This window comes from Lates calcarifer, linkage group LG5 (assembly GCF_001640805.2).
Source record: "Lates calcarifer isolate ASB-BC8 linkage group LG5, TLL_Latcal_v3, whole genome shotgun sequence".
NCBI classification, from domain to species: Eukaryota; Metazoa; Chordata; class Actinopteri; family Centropomidae; genus Lates; species Lates calcarifer.
This window is the reverse complement of record NC_066837.1, coordinates 27,732,121-27,753,112: the sequence shown is the minus strand read 5'-3', so window position 1 is coordinate 27,753,112 and position 20,992 is coordinate 27,732,121. Positions and strand designations below refer to the sequence as shown.

The 20,992-nt window shown below is 41.5% G+C and overlaps 1 protein-coding gene across 1 annotated transcript in view; it reads left to right on the top strand.

Annotated features, from left to right (window-relative positions):
- neurl1aa (neuralized E3 ubiquitin protein ligase 1Aa) overlaps positions 1–20,992 on the top strand; it is a 39,376-nt gene that overhangs the window by 5,977 nt on the left and 12,407 nt on the right. Inside the window, 4 exon segments of the mRNA XM_051070890.1 lie at positions 4,412–4,662; positions 4,937–5,258; positions 19,544–20,160; positions 20,162–20,273. Coding sequence (XP_050926847.1) covers positions 4,412–4,662; positions 4,937–5,258; positions 19,544–20,160; positions 20,162–20,273 — 1,302 coding nt within the window.

Sequence of the window (20,992 nt, the reverse complement as noted above, 5' to 3'; positions counted from 1 at the left end):
GGTTTGTTTAAACATACCTAGGAGACACAAGGCTGGGTTTGCAGCTTAGAGCCATAGAGCGTGACAGAAAGTTTAGATCACCAAAGAAACACAAACAATTCAAAATGCTTCATCTTTATATGTTGTTTAGTATTCTTTACAACTCACCATATTTCAGTTCCATGTACCATAATACAGTTTAGCCAGTTTTTGGAAAACAGGTTTTACAATTGTTCCCTGAAACCAGGAAGTAATTTGCCTACCATGTACTGGGCAAATATGCAAATATTTGAATACTATTCTCCCATCTGTAAAATCCTATTTGCGTGGTAAACCACTTAGCTGATGGTCAACAGTAAGACAAGTCTACAGATAAAACACACACTGCACAGAAACATGTGCACCCTTAAGAACGCACACTGTTCACCTCTTGCTGTCGTCAGCCAAATGAAATAGTGAGAGATTAGCTTGCTGCTCCATAGAGATGTTCACTGGGGTATGACAGGTATTAGCCACTCACAAGCCTGTGTATTGTGATGAGGGATTGGAGCTGTTGTGTGTTATTACTGGGATAAAGACCTCTAGACTCTGGGGCAGAGGAATACAAGCTTTTTACCCTGTTTGTTCATAATAAGACATCCTTGACCTTTGGCAAAATGGCTCCTGCGAGGCTGTTAAAACTGCTTTTGCCCAGATAACACAAACATAAAGCTGTGTGCACAAACAGGGGTTTATAGGAGGCAGCTGTCAGATTGATGTTAACAGGAGCCAGTTTCAAGCCGTTTACATCAAGGGGTCACATCTCAGGCTCTTAGGACATGAGCATACTCCAGGATTTGTGTTACTGAACTAATTGGAGGACTGAGACCAGCCGTTAGGCTCGAGGCTGCTTTGGTCTAATAACTTAAAACTACAACATGGGGATTTAAGAGTACACACTGAATCTTAAACACTAGAACTGCTATGAGAGAAAATTGTCTTCCCACCCATGAATAGAATATTTTGCTACATTTCTATGAAGTAAATATAAAGCTTAACCCATATTTTGCTGTCACATACCATAAGGCTGGGCTGAGACATACTATAGACCTCAGGCAAAACACCATATGGGGTGGTGTTGGTGTTGTGTTTCATGGTACACAAATAAAATCTGACCCATGATGTTTACTTTGAAGGCTTATTATCTTATTCTCCTCTAAGGTAGGATTTAAAAACTGTAGCAATTTTTTCATACAGCAAGAATTTTCTTGTACACCTCAGCCTTTTCTCACTGTAGAGTAACACACACTACCTGCTGCATGGTGTTATAGAAGGTGTTCTACAAGATGCTATATGTGTAGCAAGGCAGCTTTACCCTTTAAGAATATTTCCCTCAGTTAATTTCAGAGTAGAAATTAATTTCTGTTAGCAGACAGCTGCCTATTTATACATCCAGCAAACACAAGCAACTCTAGCATTCATTTGCAGTCGTGTTTCTGTCCCCCAGATTAATGTAAGTCCAACATTTTCTCTGCTGAAAGAAATATCTTGGTCTTTAGCTGCCAAATGCTCCACTATGTTCACTTGCTATTTGCTTATTTGCTGTTGTTTGGTGCTGGACAGGGAGTGTTTTATTTTCTGGAAACACCTTCCTGCTGCAGCTGGAAACAAGGTTGAGAGTGGTCAGAGTGAACCAAAACAGTAAAGTTGAGGGCTATAATTGTCCAAGTGCAGAACATTGCCTGCATCACAAGATCGGTGAGGGGATGTTCATGAACATAGAATACAAACAAAACACTTAGCAGTTATACTTTTTCATTATTGAATAAACAGACACAATAAGAATTCTGAATGTTGTCTACCAATCTTCTGAAGCTCTTATTTAATGTTAGAATTAGGTTGTGAGGAAACTGTATCCATATCAGCAGTGTTCAATAAAAGTCTATGATAGTATGGTGAGTGTGATTTAAATCATCATATTTTGCCCACCTTGAAGGAGAAAATGAATAATAGCCAAATTAGATTAGATCTATAAGAGCAATAAAAATAAAGTAAGATGTTAGTTTTGCCAGTAAACTTTGAATGGACTAGAAAAACACACACAAGTGGAGCTGCAGAAAGCAAGAATCTGAGACTATAAATATCATTTTGTTGTGTCTGAGTAAACAAAAGGCATCTGTTGTATCCTAGCTGATAGCTGCGGAGTGAAAGAGTGCCCTGATCAAGACCTTTAGATACGAGGGGTTGCTAAGGAACATGAATTCACACATAGCCTGTTTCTCCTCTACAGCAGCTGCGCCTTTTTAGAGCCCGGTAATGCATTCAGCTCAATCTGCCATGGACCATGCGCGGCACATTCAACAACTGCTCTCCTGCGGCTCTGCCTAAGACAAAAGGCCTCAACGATGCTCTTAGATTGGGGCCAGATTAAACGGTAGACATGCTTACAGGGTGAAAAGCTGCAAGGGTTATTACTAAATAAACACAGAGAAGAGGGAAAAGAGGGAGACAAAGAAAGAAAAGGATCACAGAGCGTGCTGTTTTCTAGGACTAACTGCATGGCCTTATCAGCACTCCACAGGACATCTGCTGCTATCACAGTGTTAGCTTTCATCTGTTTGTCACATGAATCAGTAAGCTTTGTTAAAATCAGACAGCTGTTATTATAACTGTGATTATAACAGCAGCTATAGAGTCCAAAGCACCATAAACTCAATATTAACTATAATTTTTCTTTATTTTTGTGAGCAGGCAACTGCCATAGGGTAGAATGAATGATTCAGCACTCTCAGTGTTATCAGAAGCAAAAACATATCTCAGATTTCATCTTGTTGATTGATGGTCTGTGTGTTTTTTTTTAATCCCCATAGGTAGATGGCCAAGCATTTGGTGTTGAAATGTTCCCAACATAGCTGACTGGAGTTTGATTACAGAAATAAACAGAAAAAAATCAACTAACTGATATGTTAAGGGTAAACATTAGGATTTTCAGATGTTTATGCTTATGTATCACTTCCTCAGATTTGAGGAGATGGGATTTCTTTCTAGGCAACAAGTCACACAGGGAGAAACCAGTCAGAGAAGAGATAGACATGCCAGTTTCTCCTCTGACAGTAGCCTGAACAGTCTATAATGCATCACAGCTGCAAGACATGTTGTACTTTGAGTCAAGAGTGGGACTCCTGCACTCCAACCTGCAAACATAATTGCTATTGCTAGCATTATTGCTTTCTGGGCCTACAGGTAAAATCCTGCCAGATACAAAATACCCAGGTGAGAAGTCTGAGGAAAATGTGGATTACTAACTGATGCAAAAATAATACCAGACAAGTTGAGAGAAAGTGGACACACATACAAAAAGTCAAATTAAACTGCTCCACCACAAAATGCTGGAATGTGCAAACACAAATCCTGAAACTTCTGGAAATCATTTACCACCCCCAGAATGATAATATATTACATATTGGAGGAGTATCAAATTTCTGAATTTTTGTGATTTTCTCTTAAAGCCAAAAGATTCAACTCAGTTCAGCCTCAGAATACTAATTTAGTCATTTTAATCTGGCAGTAACCAGCTCTGGAAAATCTGTGAAATTGCCCCAGTATATGTTGTTTCTAGTGCCTGCTTGAGCGCTATGGTCATACCCTCTTCAGCCACTCTCTCCCAGACTCCATTCAGACACCTTTACTGCCCATGCATGTAATTATCGAGTCAGTCAAGTCCTCCTCTGCATGTCTTCTTGACTCTTGGCAAGCAGCCATAGAGCTGCTGGGTTTTTGGGATGAAGCACATGACAGAGTGTAATATGTGATATTTAGTCCTCTTGGGAACTTGTGATTTTTTTGGTTGGTTGGTATTTATTGGGCTCCTTTTTTTTTATACAACAATAATGTCCTAATCTCAGTTTTGATCATGTTGTTAGTACTGTATGTTTGCAGTATGTAATGTGTTGAAACTGCATAATGCTGCCAGCCAACACATGCCTTCTGCTAAAAGCTTGTAGTGACAGATGCCTATCCAAATGGCTCACAGTAGACATGGACAAACTCACTGCATCTATTGGATTTCTAAAGGACTGTTTGTCTGGGAACTTTGCAGTTTGTTAGTAACTGAAGAGCATATTTTTTGTCTTGTGTTGCAATCTTGACCTGCATGGAGATTTGATTTTCACCCTGCAGGGCCCAATGTGATTATTGCTGATTAGTTTATTACTCCATTGTTCACAAATAATCAACTAAGCCCCAAATACGAGAACTCAGAAATCTTAGATTATGCAGTAATATCTGATGTTATTTTCTGTGATGCAAGCTTTTCAGCAGATTTGAAACAAAAACATCAGACACTAATTACAGTGGATAAACCTAACCTCCTGCTCCTAATTAGGACATTTTGTTTTGCGGAAACTCATCTTTCTTTGTGCTCTTTTTCTTCTCTTGTTTTACTCTGCCTCAGACTCCCTTGGTGGCCCCTTCCCTTCCACGTCACACCGGTGTCATCACAAACCCAAGAGGTGCCTGCCTATCCAGTGTGGCAGTGTCGGTGGGCCTCTTCCCATCAGCCCACTTCTCTTCCATCCAAATGCCAAGGGTTCCCAAATTGTCATGGACCTTGCCCAGAAGATAGTCAAGAGGCAGGCCAGCTTCTGCAACGCCATCACCTTCAGTAACAGACCCATAGCGCTATATGAGCAAGTCCGCCTCAAGGTATTATATTGGAGCACTTGAGTTCTTAAAGGTCTAAGAGCTTTTAAACTGTCAAAACTATTGGACTGTTTTCATGTTAGGTTGACACTTAGAATGCAGACTCAACTAAACTGTCTGTATCAGAACAGAAACCATGCAGAATCAGATAGGAAGTAGAAGTTGAAAGATGGGCTGATTTACAGTTTCCTTGACAAATGACAGCACTATTTAGCTAATTTAAGGGAAATAATTAAATCTTAAAACCTGTAAACCCACCTGGCTGTCCTCTCCCCAGATTACTAAAAAGCAGTGCTGCTGGAGTGGGGCTCTGCGCCTGGGCTTCACCTCCAAAGACCCATCCAGGATAAACCCAGACAACCTGCCCAAGTACGCCTGCCCCGACCTCGTGTCCCAGAGTGGCTTCTGGGCCAAGGCCCTGCCTGAGGAGTTTGCCAATGAGGGCAACGTTATCGCCTTTTGGGTTGACAAGAAGGGCAGAGTCTTCTACCGCATAAATGAGTCCAGTCCCATGCTGTTCTTCAGTGGAGTCCGCACAGCTGAGCCTCTCTGGGCCCTCATTGATGTTTACGGTCTGACCCGTGGAGTGCAGCTGCTAGGTAAGATGGTTGAAGAAGAAAAAGGTGCAGAGCTGAAATACAAAGCAGGCAAAGTGGGGAAACTAACCCGGGGACTGGACCCACACCCTCAGGGGCTCCAAAGGCCCCAGGTGTACTGACTAGCAGTTAGTTAACAGTCATTTGTTTAACTGATTAATATAAGCTGAAATGGAAAAGAGTTTAAAAAACAGTATATAATAGGATATATGATTGAATATGATTGGTTCCCAGCCATGACTTAGCCCAACATGACTTAACAACTTATGTTAAAAACCTGGGTTTTGTTTGGATCAAAATAACATATTAATTAGTAAGCATGTTAATTGGTGAGTGCTGCTAGTGGGTTAATTCAGCCCTGATAAGGTGTTTTTACAGAGGACATGGTTGGTTCTATATGAACTTGTATATTTTACAAAATACCACAAACTGACCACCAAAAATCTTTTAAAAACTTGTCTTCAGTTATTCTCATGTCAGGTTTGTGTATTTCGGTACAGTCACTTATTAAAACATCCATGATTGAGATTTTCCCTCTTATCACTTATCTCATCACTATTTTTTCTTTGATGGCTTAAGGTGTTAAGGTATTTTTAGATGACGTCACATTTTGGTGCTTTCACTTTCCACATATGTCCTCATGTGTCCTCATATTTATTGTAAACAGGTCCTTTTCAGAGGTTACCTTCCTGTCCATGTGCACAGTAAAGCCTTCCCTGAAGTAGTGGAATAACTACAAACAAAGGCTATCTATATCTGACCAATGTTTGGCCCCCATGCTTACACATAAGCAGTTGGGAGAGCATGGAGGGGGGAGGCACACTGTTGTGTATCATCAAGGTATGCTAGGTAGCTTAGCATACATACCACAAAGACATAGCACTGGATAGTATGGCTGAGGCTTTGATGTGAGAGAATGTATACACATACTTCTTCTCCCTGGAGATTCAGAGCTGTCATCCCCTCTGCTGTTGTAAAAATAGAGCAGGGGTCACACGTCCCATAGATAGCACATTTGATTGTAATTGTGCACTGTGTTGATTGACACTGGTATCTCCAGGCTACTGGGGGTGGATATTTAGTGTCTTGAGTATGCAGGAATCTATATTCTTTCTTCCCCACTTTGTGTGTATGCTGTTCCCTTTGATAGCAAGTGGCATTCATAGTTCATAACTCCAAGTCCTGATGCCATATTCAACATACTCTGTCTTAATAAATTACTGTTTCCAGAGCGGAAAAAACAAGTGGCCTTATCAGATAAAGGAACACACATGAATATCAAATAGCAGAGGCCCACTTGCCAAGCTACCCCAAGGTTTTGTCTGATTGGAGCCTCTCCTTTGAAACACTGCTTCAAGGACCACTTCAATCAAAAACCAGGATTCTCCTTAGCCCTACTTAAGTCATTTCTACTGTCTTTTTACAGTCAGACCATACACAGGGCTGCCTACAGAGCAGGGGCTCCTGTTCCTCAGGGGGCCAACTGACTGACATCTGCCCCCACAAACAGGGGCTTGTTCAGAGGGGTGGAACGCTACCGAAGGTCGAGATAGAAACACATCATCTAGACTAGACATGGCCCTTTGTGACGCTCAATGGCCAATTGTGTCAGCTCTGTGCATTGCATTTCTGTGTGCAACGCTTCATGAACCTTTGCCTTTCCTTGGATAAGCCCTTGGGCTTTCATATCTGAGGCCTTTCCTTGGCTTTCACTCCTTATTCTATCTGGCATTTGAGGAGACGTGTTTTTTTTTTTCAGCCTTGGATTCTCAATTAAAGCACTAGCTTGGGAGACAACGGATATAGAAATAGAAGTGGTAATTCTCTCTATTCCTTTTTATACCTTGTAAGCCTTTCAATACATAATAGCAGTTGTAGAACAAATTTTGTTTTAGTTATTGCTGAAAAAGGTTTTGTTACAATTGTAGGCATTTTATCTTAAAGCCCCTTTTTACTTCAATTTAGATCCAGCATCACATTTTCACTCAGCCAACGCTTTGATGACCAAATTTCCCCTCCAGGATCAATAACATTTACAGTATATTCTCTCCATTTCACCAGTTTTCATGCAGTGAATGAGATTATTCATTGTGCCCCCTTGGAAATACTATAATCCTTGCTACATAAAGATTGAATTAAAATTCTATGGTGGATTAAGTTTTGTCACTCAAAGACATTGTGTACAGCTTGTGTATGCAGCCCTTTCATATTGTAAATTAGCATGGGCCCTGGTAGTGTCTCTCTCATCCATTCAGCTGGGATAGTGCTACACACAAACACACACACACACACACAGTCATGCCTACACCTTCAAAAACTGCTCCCACTGCCATTTCAGATCAGCCACACTACCTGTCTTCATATCACTTTATATCCCTCTCCTTCCAGCTGTTGCATTATGTTGCTCATTTTATGTCACCCATTTTACTTAATTGCTCACTGTGCTCACTGTCAGCATAAATTTGGAGTAGTTTTTTTCACTTAGGTGGGTGCTTTGCTTTGTCATGACTAATGGTTAGATGTGTTGAAGACTCTTGTCACAGGAACTCACAGGCTGTTATTCTACAGCTCAGTGTTTCTTACAATTTGCCAAAGACAAAATTAATACAGAACTTACCACAAGCCATACATTAAATGCAGATTCTGAAAGAGGGATTGAATAATGACTTGACTGGAACAACAAAGATAGAAGGTATGATTTAGCTGTAGGTTTACAATCCACCTTTAAATACATGAAACCTGCATAAACTTCTTATTTGTCACTTACAGCCAAGTAAAACAAGCTATGCACACAACACCAAAATGATGAACTAGAAGATACTAAAACTCTCCTTAGAGTTAGGGAGAGCAAGAAGATAATTCCCTGCGGGTTTGCGCATAGTGACATTTACCTGACATTTACATACACAAAAGTTATTTGACCCACGAGTTAATAAAAAACACTATAAAAATATGGATCAATGCAACTTTAATCCCTCAGATGTTGTAAATATTAAGCATTTGAAATCAAGTAATGACAATTGATCGTGAAAGACCATTTGACATGAATTGTAGTCACTTTATTTTCAAAAGTTTCTTTGCATTTATTCAGAGCGACTTCTTGCATGTGCCTTTGTGTTTTGAGATATATCATCTGTTCACCATCCTGAGGCTGCTCTGAGGTCAGCGCAGAAGTAGAAGAGTGGAGGATGACCCTGGGCAACATTTTGAACGCCTTTGATGTAGAAAGACTTGAAATAGAAGCCGTATCATGTGATAATCCGCCCTGCAGGAATCACCACTGGGATACATCATACATGACAGGAACAAGGCAGGCAGGGCTGACTTAGTGGTTTCACACCTCTGCAAGCATGATGACAACAATTTAAGATTTTCCTCTCCCACCTTCCAGCCAGCTAATGAAGCTGAGACAGACAAAATGATGAGTTGTTGTTGCTATAAATCTCATATGCACATATACTACAGAGGAATACAACATGCCCACAAATGATGTGGATGACATGCACACGTATGCACATGCAGCATTGTCATAGGAGTGATTTCCTCCTGCTGTTTTCTGATGTGTTGTGATAAAGTGATAAACTATGAACACATCCATAATTTTAGCCTTTCAGATATAGTGACATCTCTGCTTAGGTGCCCGAGGTAGCAGGTGATTGACTGTGCCTGGCCTTGAACTGGGAAAATACAATATTGCTGGGGTTTGGCGGGATCATCTTTAGGGCAGACTGAAGCTGTCCCCATGGGGTTGAAATCCACAAAGCCAGGAAGGTTGTTTAATATATATCCATGTCCCAGGTCCCTAAGGTTAGCTGTCACTTTCATACTGTATGTACACAACACATATATACACACACACAGGCACACAGCAGGACTTTACTTGACATCAGGAAGGAGGCCTGACTAACTGAGTAATTCCAGCTGTTGTGAAGCCTGCAGGACTCAGATTGTATGAGTCAGTCACAGCAGAGCTTTAATCAAGAGGGGCCCTCTGTGGGACTTCCCTGAAGGACAAGAGAATGAAGTCTGATTGCAGAGCCTTGAGGCTGCTAACACCTCTCAAACAGGTTGACTCATAGAAGGAGCTGGCCAATCTAACTGTCACCTCAGAAGCAAATCAGATGCGGTGTCCTGGAAGAGAGAGGCTATCTTTGTAGTCCATCAGGAAAACTGCATTTACGTTCTGTGGTGGAAACACTAAAGAGCCTCTGACATTTGCAGGGTTATGAGAGACTGTCCACAGGTGATGGATTGAATTTCACAGTAGCTCTTGACCGGGGAATGAGGTCCCAATGCGCCATTAGATAGCAAAATTTGCTGTCATTCTAGATGTCAGGCAGAGCAGCTAAAGTAATGAATGAAAATTAATTTAGAGATGCTTATTTTTGTCAAATCAACCAGCAAATATGACGCAGCCATGTCCTAACAGCTCCTCTCTCTGCCATGCATCTTCTGTATATATGATACCACAATCATCCCCCTCTCTTTTATGTAACCACACATTGTTTATTTTGCAGGACGAGCCACCAGTGATTGCAGAAATGTGCTTTTGTGTAAAGATGACAGATGTGGGCTAGGTGAAAGGAAAACTAATCCTGGAAACCAAAGTGCCTGACTGGGAGTAAAACAATGTGTAAAGACTTGACGGATGAAGGCGCAGCAGGCCTGCCTCTTTGTTTGTGTCTTTCACAAGCCGCGTCAGAAGAGCTGGCTTATCTCTGACAGCATGTCATCTCGTGAGGCAGGGTCATCCCATATTGAACCTTTCGCAACATGTCACTGTTGATGAGGCTAAAATAAATGATGCCGTCACTGATTGAAACCGCAGCCCTCGTGTGTTCTCGTGTAACTTTCCAGCTGGTTTGGTTGAACGCAGGTGGAAGAGTGGCTTCTACACCTGCATGTACTTAGAGTTTCCCCTTCACTGACTTTACAGGTGTAGGTGATAAAGCACTTTTCTAGATGTCAAAATAAAATGCAGGCCTTGTCTGGAAGCATTTAGTGCCATGTTGAGACCTGATGGTAACAAATATAAGTCTCTTTCAGTTTAACAATACTCAGTACAAAGGACATCATTTCATTTCATTATATACATGGACCTTCTAGCAAGTTATATTACAGTATTCCATCAGATGAATGTAAAGGGGGGTATGTCTGAAAGAAGCTTATAATGAAGAGAGGGTTGTGAAAAGAGTGGCGCATGTGATGATGAGATACAATAAAGAGAAGTAGGTTAGCATAGCGTTCATCTGTGGTATAATTTAGTTTGCTCTTGCCTTCCCTCACCAGTTAAAAATGTTTTCTTTTGCCTATGGCTAGTTGGAGACTAATTAACATGAAAAACTTATTGCATATCTAATGGCAGTTTGAACTTACCAAGGGATGAGATGAGACAAATTTAAATTCTAAAAGCCCAAAAGTGTTCAGAGAAACAAACACTTGTTAAATGTCTGGATTCTGTAAAATCGTACTTTTTTCCCCCTCTGTGTGATACGAAGAAGATTTTAAAAAAACTAAATAACTCAAAACGTATAAAATACATAATGTTTTTGCACTTTCGGTCACTGACTGTACTTTGGCTCTCTCTGTACTTTGCTCTGGCTCCACTCCACTTACATGAAGTCATCTGGAATGACAAAAGTATATTAGCTACATTTGTTGTGTTATAGAGAGAGGGAGAGACAGACAAGGGTTCCCGTACTTCTGGAAGAAATGATAATTTGATTATTGTGAGCACTTGTCTGGCACTGTTGTTTGACTTGGCAGGACCCAGCCCTCCAGTTAATAGCAGCACTTACAAATCCTGATGATTCACACAGACCCTCCAACAAAAATACACAAAGCAGAGAAGACGGTGTAAATCTGACTTTTTTGTATTTGTTTAGGAAATGCAGTGGGTTTAGTGTTGTAAAGACCTTTAGACATCAAGCACAGCAAATTTAACGATACTGTGTTTCTTGGCTTGCCTCATATAATTGATGATGGTTGTTGGTCAGAGAGCTCAAAAAGCTAAGAAGAACAAACTGAAGTTGTATGATTTGGCATTTACAATCAGTTTTAAATTACTGTACCTTGGCTGGACACTCCAGTACACTCATTTCCTCTTCAAAGAGACAGATTAGTAGATATTAGTAAAATAATTCCATTTTGAACTTTATCAGCAGTGAGAAATTGAACAGATACCTTTATAATGGGGGTAAACTAGAGGTAACTTGTCAAGATTTATGTGGCTTTTCCTGTTTTCATTCAACTCTATGTGTTTCCTGTTCTCAAAAGAAGTGACTTTACCCATAGTTCAAAGCGTGATGCTTAGTGAAGAGCCTCTGAAACACCCAGCTGTGGAGTGCTGCTTGCCCTATTTACTGTACCCTGCTTATACAATTTTAGACCAAAACACAGAATGACAAGAGGATTCACAAGGTTTGTGAATGTTCCTTCATGACACAGTTCAAGCAGGTGAATGTGGATCAGTGGGCTGGATCAGAAACAATAATCTAAAATTAGGCAGCCATGTTTATCATGTGCTGTGATGCTATTTACAGGTTAATTCCAGTTTATTGCAACTTTGGTCATATTTTTGTAGTTTTGGCCATCATTCTTATTGGTAATATTAACACTGTACTCACCAAGTGCTTACATCAACACTGACACTGATAAAAAGAAACAAATCAGAGGTTAGCCAAACTTTTTTGGAAAACTAGATAAGGCAGAGGGTAAAATTATTACCCTAAACTGTCTGTTGTAAACAGCCATCACTTCAACTTCATCTTCATAATAATTACATTTTTCATGTCAACCTCACTTTTGGTTTTACTTTCAAATAAAGTTGATGAGAACTGCAACAATTAAGGCACTGACTGACAATTAATTAACAGCTATTTGGATAATGGATTTCTCATTTCAGTCATTTTTCGAGCAAAATAGCCGAACAGTGTTTACTGTTTTTCTTTGTCAAATACAATACTATATTGAATATATTAAGGTTTTGGACTTAGTCAGACAAATTAAGGCAAATAAAGACATTACCGTGGCCCTTGATTAATTGAGAATGTAACTGGCAGGTCAGTCAATGATGAAAAGAATTCTTAGTTGCAGCTCATATTTAGATAATGTATCTAAACCCATGGCTGTTTACAACCTGTCTGATTGTCTGACCACTGAGGTTTCAGCACAGCTGGATTTCATTGTGGATGTGTTACCCAATCCCAGCAGTTATTTCATTATTAGAACTGATAGAAATGATTGCCAAAGACGTTTGAGAGCAATATTGATCGATTAATTAATTAATTACAACAAAATACCAAGTTGGCATGTTATCTCTTTATAAAGCTGACATAGTTTACATGTTATCAACCATATGTCTATTTACACATCCAACACACACACAGAAATACTAACATTCAAATGGAGTGGTGTCTTTGTTCATCCAGCAAATGTAAGTCCAAAATCTTTATTTAGCTAAATGTCTCACTACATTTAAGAACCAGTCACTAACTTTATCTGTCTGCTGTGTGATGCTGAGCAGGTAGTCTGTCACGGCTTTATCAGAGTACTCATGTTGTCTTTAGAGCATCATTACTCTGCGATGGTTTGAGTTAGAGACGTGTCATATTTACCTGTTGAACTAGAGAATCAGCACTTCTAACAGCTTGTCCATGTCAGTCATTTACTTCAGTGGATAAATTTGTATGGTTAGAAAGTTAGAAAAGACTCACCTTTTGTCTGACATATTGTTGTCTGTATGTACTATATATAGATCCCTTCTCATCTGCCATGTTAGCTGACAACATCGATAGTCAAATCCTATTGGCCCCAGGGGGGTACCTTCAGCCAATCAGTGTCTTCTGAGCTTAAATCAAAGAAAAGTTGGTCTTAGTTTATTGTGGTGACAGAAAAAAAAGATAAACAGATATGGCCAGTCAGATATTTAGTGGAGCTGAGGTTTGGAGCTGATCTTTCCCGGAGATGCTGAGGTGGAAGCTGTCCAGACCTGTAATCATTATAAGATGGTAAAGTAAATATACAGTATAGTATGTAAACAGACTACTATTGTATAATAGTGTATGGCAGGAGTAAATAGTATGTGAAATAAACCAAATATTACTGTAAATTATTTTAGTTATTTCAATCAAGACAAGTGCATAATGTGCTGCAAGATAAATACTGACTCTGGACATGAACTGCCACGATGAATTTGATGTTTAGGGATAACCAGACAGGAAAAAAATGAGATTTTATGATTTCTGTGTTGAGATTTTGAAGAAAATAAGTAAAAATTCAACTTCCATTTTTTTTGCCTTTTTGTTTTATGGGCTAATGTTCCTTATTGTAAGTGCATGTGTGTAAGTGCAAGTAAAAATTACAACTTTATAAGGCAAAACTCAAAGGTCTGCAAAAATGAAAATGTCTTAAAAAAACAGCTTTCTGCTGCAGGACAGATTACACAAAGTAATTTGACCCATTGTTAATATGAAAATCTGAAGTAAGCACAGCTTTATGTGTCATACCAGTTTCATATAAATATGAATGATAACACAGGGATTGATGTTCATATGCTGAGGTCAGTCTTCTCTAAGTAATTAGCCTAATATCAGCCTTCCTCCATGCTTGAGCACAGGAATAAAACAGGGGGCTTTAATATAAGAACCTTATGATGGAGGTTATTAACGCTGAGGTCCTGGCGTGCTGATTGGCAGAGAAGGGGCGGCACATGCTGAATTCTGCCGATGACCTAAGGGACAGGGCTTTTGTGACTTACCGGGCGTTTTGCCTGGCTCTTTGTTATGGCCATGTGTCGCCCTGGGAGCCTGCTGCTCTTTCCAAAAGCCCTGGGTTCAAAGCCGCCCAGTCCGATCAGGGACTGGGGATTGGGCCAGTGCCAAGGAATAAAGAACATCCCAAACATCTAGCACAAAGAACCTCTGACTCCATCTCTCTCTTCTACAATCCCTCTCTCACTCTCTCTTTCAGTTGTCTCAGCCTCTCACTCACTTGACCAGTCAGTCTTCTTTGCTTAATCCCCGGGTCAGTCACTGAGCTACACACTGCCTCTCTCCCCCAAAGACTTTGAGTGTCTCCCCGATTCTCTGCTTTATCTGCTCATAGCAACATCTCCCTGGATATCTATTTCTTCCTTCTTAGCTGATCCCAGCTGACCAGTTTCCTTTCCGTCTACTGTACATCTAGTACATCTGCTCGTCATACCCTCCTATCTCTCCTTTTGCTGTCCTCTCCACCTTTCTCCTCTCTTCTTCTCCCTTTTAAATCTCAAAAAAGATCTCTTTCCATTTTCTCTCCCCCCAGAGACTATGGATAAAGATAAGCCCTGTGAGATAGAATGTGTGCGTGAGAGAGAGTAAATCCCCCACCTCCACACCCCCTCTTTCTCCAACACTAGCTCAAACCCCTGGCACGTTCCATCTGCTCAGGCTAGCAAAGCCACTAAGCCAGCCTCTCCCTCTATCCACCTCCCCATGCACAGCATTAGCTAACCTGCTTTGCAGCTATTCCCTAATCAAAAACATTTACAGCATGAGCCAAAGCCTATGTGGGCCAAAATAGACATGCTGCCATTCTCCCTCTCATCACCTGCCACACTTGTCCACGTATTTACACTGGATTAGCCCAACAGGTACTTAATTATTCTAATTTAAAAAAAAAAAAAACACTCAAAGGAGGAACTGAGGAGAAAAATGCAAGCCAAATGGCTTTCAGTTTTTAAAAAGTCCAAAGAAAGAGCTGACCCATAACTTGCACGTTCTCCATGCATGAATTAATTAATGGTCCAGCACAACAGGTGCTACATTTGGTTTGAAATTCAATCAAAATCAAGAATCAGGTGACGAGTCCCCCTCCCCAGCCCCCTCCAGGCTCACAGTGCCAGCAGCTGCATCTTCCATGGCCCCATTACAATGTCAGATAGAAGCAAGCACACACAAACACAAACACACACACACACACACACACACTGTTTAATGCTTCTGTCAAAGTGCAAAATCTGGCCTCAGCCAATGGAAGGGAGCATCTGTGAGTGGTGGCTTTGAAAGGGACCAATAGGACAAAGGGACTGTATCAGCTAAAAACGCAGGTGCACCACGATGAGCGGCCAGCAGCTGGTGAGGTCACAAATGGACACGGATACACATACACTTTGAGTGCACAAACGCACCCTCACACAAGCTTTTTTCAAATGCACGGAAAATGTTCCACCTTCCTTTCATTCTTCTTTCTGTCCTCTGAGCTAACGACAAGAATTAGGAGCACATACTGTACAGCGGTGCCTCTGTCTCCTCCAGCCTTTGATGAATAAAGAAGCAAAAAAGAAGAATACATGGCACACAAGCCAATATGGGTTTGAAATGACTACCCTTTGAAAGGTGAGAGAGGCAGAGGAAGAGGGACAGGATATAAAAAGGAACATAAACCCTCGGAGAAGCTTTTTGAAAATAGCTGATAAAAGACTATATATTTTAGAGGAATCAATTTACCGTGTGTATGAGTTTGTGTTCACACATTCTGCGTTTGAGTTAGAGTCGGAGTGACAGAGAGAGGGAGAGCGAGATGATTTGCGGTTCTCTGGAAGCCTCCGCCGACTCCTTTCAACATAAATCCAGCATTGTCACAAGCAGCCATCCTTCCTTTCCCAGCTTTACCTCTCCTCTCTGTTCTCTCTCCATCCGCTGTTATCCCCCCGAGACATGTCATCATCCTCTCCGCAGCTCCAGTCCCCCCCACCCCACCCCCCTTCATGTCCCAGAGGTCTTGCAACAAAGTCTGTCCCAGCATAATCCAATTTTGGATGAAGTGATGGGCAGCAAAGAAATGGCCAGCACTCTGGAAGACACACACACAATTTCGTTTGGTGATGTCATTCAAATCCCTCAGTAATTCAGAACAAGTGGGCCGCTGACAGCTTGGCATCACAATTGGTTTGTGGTTGAGCAGTTAGCATGCCTGCTTCTTGCTCCGTGTCCAAAGGAGAAGCCTCCCCTAATCATCCGACAGCAAAAATTTGAGGCTCGAGCCACATTAAGGTTTCTCTACTCCATTAAAGGCCTCCCTTCAGCAAATGGCTCTCTGTCTGAGGAAATGCCATAAAATCAGCAAATAGACTGCATGGCAGATTGAGCTGTTCAATTACAACTTAACAGGCATACGTTGTTGGGCTCTGTTCATTTCCACAGCCTGTCCCTTAAGTTCTTGTGAGGGTTTTCACAGAGGCTGAGAGTCCATCAGGGGGAATTGATATAAGAGGAAATAGTAGATGAAATCTGAGCTGGCATGCTAGTCATCTTCAGCTAGCCTTGGGGGCTCACAGTTAACTGCTGCACACTTCTGAGCAGAGAGGTGTTTAATGGTTGATTAGCAGTCTCTGGGAGCTGCCTTGTACACCAAAGGCACTGTCCTCTCCATTTTATGCCTCTCTGAAAAATCAATTAGCACAATTACAGGACCTAAGTTCCATTAAACATTAATCACAAAGCGTCACGCTCTGGGTTAGCAGCTAACATTAACTGACGGCTGACATCACTTTGAGGGAGCGGCGATACTATCTCAGCTTAACAGTGTACAAGGGCTCATCAGACAGCATTTCAGTGATGATGCAGAAAATCAGACACGTCACTCTCGAGGGATTAAACACTGAGGAGATCACTGTCACCTCTAGTTCACTTCAACACATTTGCGGTATAATACTTAATGTCAGCTACTGTCCTTGTAGATGACTAAGGTATACTATTTGCTTAACATCATAAAGGTGGTTAGTTAGATAAGATGTAGAGGTGGATCTTGGATCCTGGAATGATTTATCCAGTGACAGTGTTTGTCTATCTGTCTGGATTCATTGTTTTTTTCATCCGTTTGGCTTAGCAGGTGGCTCTAAATACTATAGTGCCCATGAACCTTGGTCTGAGTGCCTATGAATATGCGGTTCAGAGGTATTAATCAGAGCTGCAGAAAAATCTAGATGCTTTGTTGTTGCTTTTAGGACCAAATACTGCGCTGTAGCTGCTGAACCCAAAAGCCACACAGAATCCAGGGGACTGCAGATGTAAATTAGCCTGAGGCTAACTCTGGTACAGTGCATCAAATGGCAACATTTATGTTTAAAATTGTACATGGTCCCCGACAAATACATAAATAAATAAAATCAATAAATGAAGTGATGTAAGATGAAGATTGTGTTAGTAGGTTTCTGCATGGCATTGGTGCTACATGTAACAGAATTTTAGACTCAGTGATTAGATGTTGTGCTGAAGTGCATCTTGAGAGTCTTAGTTAGCCTCACTCTTCATGTTTTTTTATGTACTGTAAAGCTGTACTGTCAAATGAATTTGCAAAGTGAAGTGATTCAAGTAATTTTTTGATCAGTTCATCTTTTTGTTTTACCCCAACTGACATTACCTGTCATTATCTGTGAACATTAACAGGACTTTTATTTCTTAGACCAGGCAAATTAACTCTTTTGACCTCACAACTTTATAGAGAAACGTGGCCTGGAATGTTGGGCTGAAGAGAGAGAACTGAGACAAACAGGAGAGAAAGGGGGTTAAACACACCTATATTTGGACAGCAGATTGAATTAGTGAGACGCAGGTGGTTAGACTAGCAAGGTGCAGGTGCCTGAATTAGTGAGAGAGCTGCGTGGTCTTAAACATTTTAATGATGCAGTTCTTGTATGACTGTTTTTGTTTAGACAACATTTAACATTTGATAGTTTTGGCTTCCGTGCAAAATTTAAAAAAGTATTGTACTGACTGTCAACACTATTATAGAAAAGAAAATGACACCTAGTCCTGTCTGTAATCTCAGAACTGTGTAGATAAGATAAATAAACCTTTATTTGTTTAACTAGTTCCCACATTAAATGTGTGTATTAATGTTTGCTGAGCACATGAGTTATTTATGAATTAAATTAATTATTGCCTTGATAAGACTAATTTAACCATACACCACTGCTAATTTTTATTTCAGCTTTGATGTAATTAATTAGCAAGACAATCCAGTTGAAAATATACTGAGATAGAGAATACAAATGTCAAACCATTCCTATTCCAGCCAGCAAAATGTCTGCTTTCTGTAGAGCTGTCATGAATCTATCTTCCTTTGGCTTGTGTCCCTTTCAGCTGTGGGAGGGCATCAGACGAAGCTTGGCTGCTCTGTTTGTTGCTGCAGTTTGCAGTTAGTAGTGAGCAGCCTGTCCCACAGTCCTGGTAATTGAAGCTAAGAGGTTTATCTGGAGTCAGGCTTCAGGTCGTGGGCAGATAGAGGGGGGGCCAGCACTGACCAGGACTGGAGAGACTCTCCAGAGACAAGTCAGTGGCTGGTCACTGTCTTTCATCCTCCATCCTCCCCCTAAGACCCTGCCCTCCTCCATTGCTTAATTTGACTGAGGAGGGTCTCTCAGTATCTCCATAAGCCCCTGTCTTGGGGGGCAGAGGAGGTCATTGTCGCTTTCTACTCTCTCTCTCTCTTCATTCATCTGTCTCTCAGTCCTACAAATACTTACAGTGCATACGTCACATGTGAGCAAAGCCAAACACCAGCCCACAGAGTAACAGGGGTCTCTGTCTCTCTCAGGACACCAGGCTAATTTTACCCCTACCAGCGGACCAGGAGGGGTGGGAGGGAGGGAGTGGGCACATTTAGAGGTGTTATTTTGAGCAGCGTAGGATGAGACTGTAAGCAACCTGAGGGGCAGCTTATCAGAGATGGAGTCATTTGTGTGTGTGTGTGTGTGTATTGTGTGCATGTGAGCACTACTTGCTACTTGCTATAGCTTATAGATATGTGCAAACATGAATGGCTCTCTGTAGAGTGATACTGTACTTTGGATTGCAAGGAATACAACCAACATACATACATACACTTGAACACACGCACACACACACATACACACACACACACACATGTATTAAATAATTTCAGGAAAGTCTTCTTGTTTGTTAACTGACACCGTACAGCAGTTTCTCCCTGTATAAAACTAGATGATGCAGCTCTGAGCAGAAATAGGAGCAACTGACTACTTTCTTTAATTTCTTTATCTTGAAACACTCACAACCAAAGTTAAATTGCTCTCTCTTTTTTATCATTATCTTGTTGTCAGACTAGCTGCAGATTCAGCCCTTCTTAGACTGTATGCTCACAATTGGGATTCAGCTGACTGTAAACTTCATAGTCATGGGCCTCAGGCACATTGGTAATCAAAGCAAAAAACAATAAGAGCACTATTAACCGCTGGTCTCCCTCCATCTCAATCCCACTTCCCTCTTCTTTTCCTCCCTTTCCAGGCAGTGAGATTGTTCCTCCCGACTGCCTGCGCCCACGCTCCTTCACCACAGTGCGCTCTTCTTCCCTGCGACGTGAAGCAGACGACTCCCGTCTGTCCGTCAGCCTGTGTGACCTCAACCTGCAGCAGGAAGATAGAGGCAACGCACACAATCACTCCCACCGCCACACCCTCCACCTGGCCTCAGCCTCCTCCTCCTCCACCTGCCCCATCCCCCAGAACTCCCTCAACTCCCAGCAGTCCTCTCTCCTGCCATCTGCCCTGGAGAGTGACCTCCACTTCCACCAGCTGCGCGGCGCCCACATCAAGACTCTGGATGAGCAGACGGTGGCACGGTCCGAGCATGCGCGCGAAGAGCGCACGCTGGTCTTCACCAACCGGCCCCTGCGCACCGGAGAGACCGTCTTCATCAAAGTCACTAAATCCAGCCCGGCACGCTCGGGCTCCCTGTCCTATGGCGTGACGTCCTGTGACCCGGCAGTGCTGCGCCCCAGTGACTTGCCCTACAATCCAGAGGCTCTGGTGGACAGGAAGGAGTTTTGGGCCGTGTGTCGGGTGCCCACACCTCTACAAAGCAGTGACATTCTGGGCTTCTTGGTCAACCAGGAAGGGGAGGTGCATCCTCAGCCACAACGGCACTAATGTGGGCATGCAGGTGTGTGTAGACAACTCCCGCCCACTCTGGATGTTCTTTGGTCTTCATGGGGCTGTGACTCAACTTAGGATTCTGGGTAAGTAGGCACCACACGGAGTCACATTAGATGATGGAGGGTAAACAAAGTAATGTGAAAACCATTTGAAACAGGACTTACAGGGGTACAGTTGAGTTAAGTTGCCTGTTCAACACATGCATCTTTTACACTACCATTACCCAAGTTTGACAGGCTTTCTGTTAGAACCAAACAGATGAATGGACCAGTATATTAGTTTATTGGAGAAATATTGTTATCGTTGGTATTTGACTGATAAGTAACAAGAAACTGCAGTACAGACAGACCAAACTAGGTCAGGGGTCATTTAAAAACAGTGACACCATTACAGAACTTGTCCACCAGAGATCACTGACAGGTTTTTTTTTTTACTTTATAAAATGTTCCACCCAATATGTCTCTTTGTCACAATTACAAAAAAATCCTAACAAGATTATGTTTTGAGTTCAGATTTTTAAAAATTCAGTTGATATATTGTATAGGTAAAGAATGAGATATACATAAATAACAACATAAATAACAATCGAATACATGAAAGCCCACATTCCCAGTTGTAAGAGAACACTGTAACTCTGCTGTTTACTTAGAATTGTCAAGACAGAAGGTAATGCTTGCCAGTGGTTTTTGGTGAGATGTATGGATCTGTGGCTTAAACTGGGCATCCTTGATAGTATTTCATCTTCTCTTCTCACTGGAACCCAGAGCAAGATGCCCACATAAACACCCTGCATCTTTTTAAT